The sequence below is a fragment of the Amphiura filiformis genome, chromosome 7 (assembly GCF_039555335.1).
Source record: "Amphiura filiformis chromosome 7, Afil_fr2py, whole genome shotgun sequence".
In the NCBI taxonomy this organism is placed as follows: domain Eukaryota; kingdom Metazoa; phylum Echinodermata; class Ophiuroidea; order Amphilepidida; family Amphiuridae; genus Amphiura; species Amphiura filiformis.
Window position 1 is genome coordinate 47968620 of NC_092634.1, and position 4776 is coordinate 47973395.

The 4776-nt window shown below is 35.3% G+C and overlaps 1 protein-coding gene across 1 annotated transcript; it reads left to right on the forward strand.

Annotated features, from left to right (window-relative positions):
- Positions 1 to 884: 884 nt before the first annotated feature.
- Positions 885 to 1994, forward strand: LOC140157904 (melatonin receptor type 1B-A-like). Its single transcript, XM_072181151.1, has one exon. It carries the CDS (start codon positions 885 to 887, stop codon positions 1992 to 1994), a length of 1110 nt encoding a protein of 369 aa, XP_072037252.1.
- Positions 1995 to 4776: the final 2782 nt, after the last annotated feature.

A 4776-nucleotide genomic window follows, 5' to 3' on the forward strand; every position in this document is an offset into this window, starting at 1 on the left:
TCAACAATATTTTTGAATAATATTGTGTGCCAAAAATATTTTCAATTTAAAAAATGTCTGCATGACCTTCATATATATAGCCATTTAAATGACGAACGTACACCAAAACATGTTTATAACATTTTAAAAACATTGTCTTTGTTGGAATATATATAACAAAAGTTAAACAGTGCAAGTTGTGTAATATACAGAAATCTATGGCCAATTGAAATGAAATACGATAATAATACAAAACTCTCTGTAGTTTCTGTTTGACTAGCACAATGTAGACTTGTATTATATTCATATCATAATCAGATATTATACTGAGTCGCAAATTGTGCAATCTGTAGAAACACATTGCCAATAAAATGATTTTGTTCATAGCTAACCAAAGACTTGTACAAAGCTTAGTATAGACTAAGGTACTGATATTATAACAATATGAACACTTCAAAAAAAGTAAGTTCCCCTTTCTATTTGGCATGATATCTGTAAAACTAATAATTCAATTAAAATGGGTCTTGGTAGTGGATCACATCACACTAACTGAGAATTACCGTAATTGTTGGTACAATGTTCTTGATTGTGTGCCAAAATCAATTTCAATCAAAAAATTTGCTTTGAAGATATAATTCAAATTGAAAGGGGAACTTACCTTTTTTGAAGGAAGAGCATACATGTATGTAGAAACATTGTTTACATTTCAGTTTTGAAATGGTATTCATCTTCATTCGCAATGAAACAGAAATTCACCAACAAATTGCTTTCAAGTTTCGTATGAAGAAATTAACCTAGTACCTATAATCTGATCTTTACACGAAAATGATGAAATCAATACCCAAGCAAAAAAGTTGGTATTCAGGTAGCTACAATGATCGTGTCATTTGAATACCATGTACACCATGGAAACAGTTAATGCAACCACCAATGGCTCTATCAATTTTCCCATGAGTGTGAATTACTGGGAGCAAATTTTTACAGCCATCCTTACTTTGCTTATCTCCGTAACTGGTATCATTGGGAACACGCTAATTATTTTAGCAGTGGCCTTCTCCCAGAAACTACAAACCTCTACAAATGCTTTTGTGACAAGTTTAGCAGTGGCTGACTTATTGACATCCATATTCCTGATCTGGTTTTCTGTTAGCATTCTTGGTCATAATGAATGGCCCATTCCTAATGCTATATGGTTGTGTGATGTTACAGGGTTTACAATATACGCTTGTAGAGGTACGAGTCTGTACACTCTCGCAGCCATTGCAGTCAATCGTCTTATCCTGATAACCAAATCATACACGTATAGTAAGATATTCACTTCATGGAAGCTTGTCATGTTAATCGCAATTCCTTGGATCATACCATGGGTGGCTTTCATCATTCTCATACTGGCAGGAGTTGGTCAGTTCGGTTATGACATTGGTGACCTGTCGTGCTCTGCTATTGGGTCTGCCTACCTTCCTGATATAATGGCAATTTGCATTGCAGCCATTGGATTCCCTATCCCATTGTTCTTGGTGGTCTTCAGCTACACCGGGATATATATCTACTTGAGGAGACATTTCCATGCTAAGAAGAGTACTATACAGATTCCATCGTCTCACGGAACAGATGACACTGGATCCAATGCACTGGATCTTGGCGCAAAGGACAGACAGCTGCAGGTATCAACCCCAGATTTATCCGACAACGCTAATATGAACCAAACCAAACGCTATAGACAAATATCCAGAGACCAAATCAAGATCACCAAGAATCTCTTCTTGATAGTGTGCTCTATATATGTCTGTTTTCTACCTTATTTCATATGTCTCTTGTTAATTCAAAAGTCTTATATACGTGTACATTTCTATGCTCGCATAGTAACATTTGCTAATAGTGCGATAAATTTTGCGATCCATACCAGTAAGCATCCAGATTTTAACATGGTGATAAGACATATGGTGCGGGGCTCATATTCGAACATCCCTCAACCGTCTCGACTTTTAAGGTTTCTCTTGTCGAAGTGGAAGTAACAATTGGAGCACCACCAATTAGGCCAAAAAAAAACCCAGGTTTGTCTCAAAGCTCACGAGAAATTTAAAAACAAATGCGAAATGCCATTTTTTATTCCCGACTTTTTTTTTTCATGGTATTTTGAGAAAAAGTTTGATTTTCGCCGATTTTTTTCTGGAAAAACTATAAATATTTTTTTTTTTTTTTGAAATAAAAAAATTTTCGGCTTTTGTTTTTTGTAATATCGTGGGGTTTTATAACGCGGGGCTCGGGTTTTGGGAGAAACCTTTTTTTTTTGGCCTTATGAACTTTATGTAATCAGCATAACAAGCCAGAACACCAAGATTTTTTGAAAATGGAATTTATTTAATATTGCTGTTATTCCATGCTATAATCTAATTCTATGTACAGTTTACCATTGATGCAACAAACTAAACAGATGGATGAAACTCTACAAAGCCCCTTCCCCCACCACCATTTGATATATCAATAGCCCTCTTTTCTAGGCCAATTTTGGGATATATGGATGGGTACTTCTTCCACATTTTCTTGGAAAATAGCAGAATTTTGCCTCATTTTAGCCAAAATTGTCAAAAATTTGAGAAAAATTTGAAATCTCAGCCAATTTATATAGATAGTTCTACGTTCAGATATTCAGCAGTAGATCCCTATCCAAACCAAACTTTACCCCAGATACAAAGCTTCACTTCTATCTCACTATGCGAAATGAAACTGAATGACTGTTGTTTTAAGGGCTGGGGTATGAACGTTTGGACAGTATTTATTTTGGGACATTAGAGCACATCAGACATATCGAATTGCATTCTGAATACGAAGAATGTCATTCTGACATCAAATAATTTAGATTTTTTGAAATTAGCATTTTATGGCAAATCATTAAAAATTGATATTTTTGATATTTATCAGTACTTGAAGTAAACTTTATAAATCTGATGATTTATACTTAAAGTGTATGTAGGTGGGATGAAAAGCCGACGATCAATTGAAAATTTTGACCTTTTCATTATAGAAGATATGGATTTTTTTTCCTAAACACCAAAAAAAATTAGGTCTCTTTGGGAAAAAAATCCATATCTTCAATATGAAAGGTAAAAATTTTCAATTGACCGTCGGCTTTTCCTCCCTGCTACATACACTTTAAGAATATATCATTAGATTTATATAATTTACTTCGAGGACTGTTATATATCAAAAGTTTGAAAAATATCAATTTTTTATAATTTGTCATAAAATTTGTATTATATTATGATTTTCAAAAAATGAAAATTATTTGATATCAGAAAGACATGCTTCGTATTCAGAATGCAATTCGATAGGTCTGAGGTGCTCTCATGTCCCACAAAAAATACTGTCGAAAAGCAATAAACGCTCATTTTAGATCCCTTAAGATGCAAGAAATGTACGGTCATCAGCATTTTTATTAGTACCCATCCTCCCTAATGAAACAAATTGCCTATTACTAAGTAGGACTTCATCTATCAGTTGATTATGATATACCTATAATCTCTTATGCTACTATTCCAAATCTCCTTCGTTCTAGCTGCATTAGATGCACATTATATTGGCTATGCAAAACAAATAACTGGTTCACATTAACTATAACTGGTTCACATTAACTTCACGAACTTTTTTTGTACCCTTCTTTAATTTGGAAGCACAGACATTGTAGCTGTAATCACATTGACCAGACCAATACAAACCAAAAGCAGATGGTTATCATGTATGCAGGGGTGTAGCAAGAGCCCCAGGGGCCCATGGACAAGAAACAGTACGGGGGCCCTTTTAGCAGAGCCGGATTTACCATTGGGCCAGAGCGGCCCCAAAATTGCCCTGTGCATGTCTTCGTAGCCAGACAACAGCATGTTTTGGGGCAAAACTGCAAAATTTGTGCACTTCGCGCATATCATACTAGCCCTTCACATAGCAAAATTCACCTTCAGTTTGGGCTAAAATGGTCTGAAATTAAAAATTAATTTCGCAAGCAAATGTCCCGGCAAATGTCCTAGTAAGATCAGAACAAACTATGCTTATTTGCAATTCTTCTGCCACTACTGTCGATCTTATAGGCCCCCAATTTGTAGACTAAACTTGACCTCTTAAGTGCACATACCTTCCTCACGGTGAGTTTGGGGCCTCCAAATTTTGGCCTGGCCCAGCATTGTAGCATCTCCTTAATCAGTGCTTATTTCATTTCCTCTTTTGCTTGGGGGTCCCTGAACCCTCGGGGGCCCATGGACTTCGTCCACCCTGTCCCCCCGCTTGCTACGCCCCTGCATGTATGGATGAATGTATAAGATATATAAATAAAATTTGTAGTAAAATCATTTTTGATCGATATTGAGTGGCCAATATAGATTTTTTTTAATCCCGACATCGACAGTCCTTAGAAAGGGCTGCTACAGACTCCGAGTATTCGATGTAGAATATTTGATGTAACATATCTACGTTATTTAATCTGGTCCCATTCTATTTCCAGTGATGTTTATGTTGTTACAAAAGTTTGATGACGTAAAATCGATAATATGTTACATAAAATATCTGGTAGAATTATCAATCTTACGTCATCAAACATTCGTTAGAACTTAAACATGCTGGAAATAGAATGGGAATATGTATAAATAACATAGATAATGTTACATCAAATATTTTATGTCGAATAAAAAGTCTGTAGGGTCACTGAAGGTACAAGCTAGCGTAGACTGATGAGTTTCACTTTCTTGTATGAAATCTGTATTGAAACAGTTTTGATAATTAAATGTAGGTGACTCCATGCACATATCC

Excerpts from the sequence above, each read along its gene's own strand:
- LOC140157904 (XM_072181151.1), top strand. The coding sequence starts at position 885 with ATGGAAACAGTTAATGCAACCACCAATGGCTCTATCAATTTTCCCATG.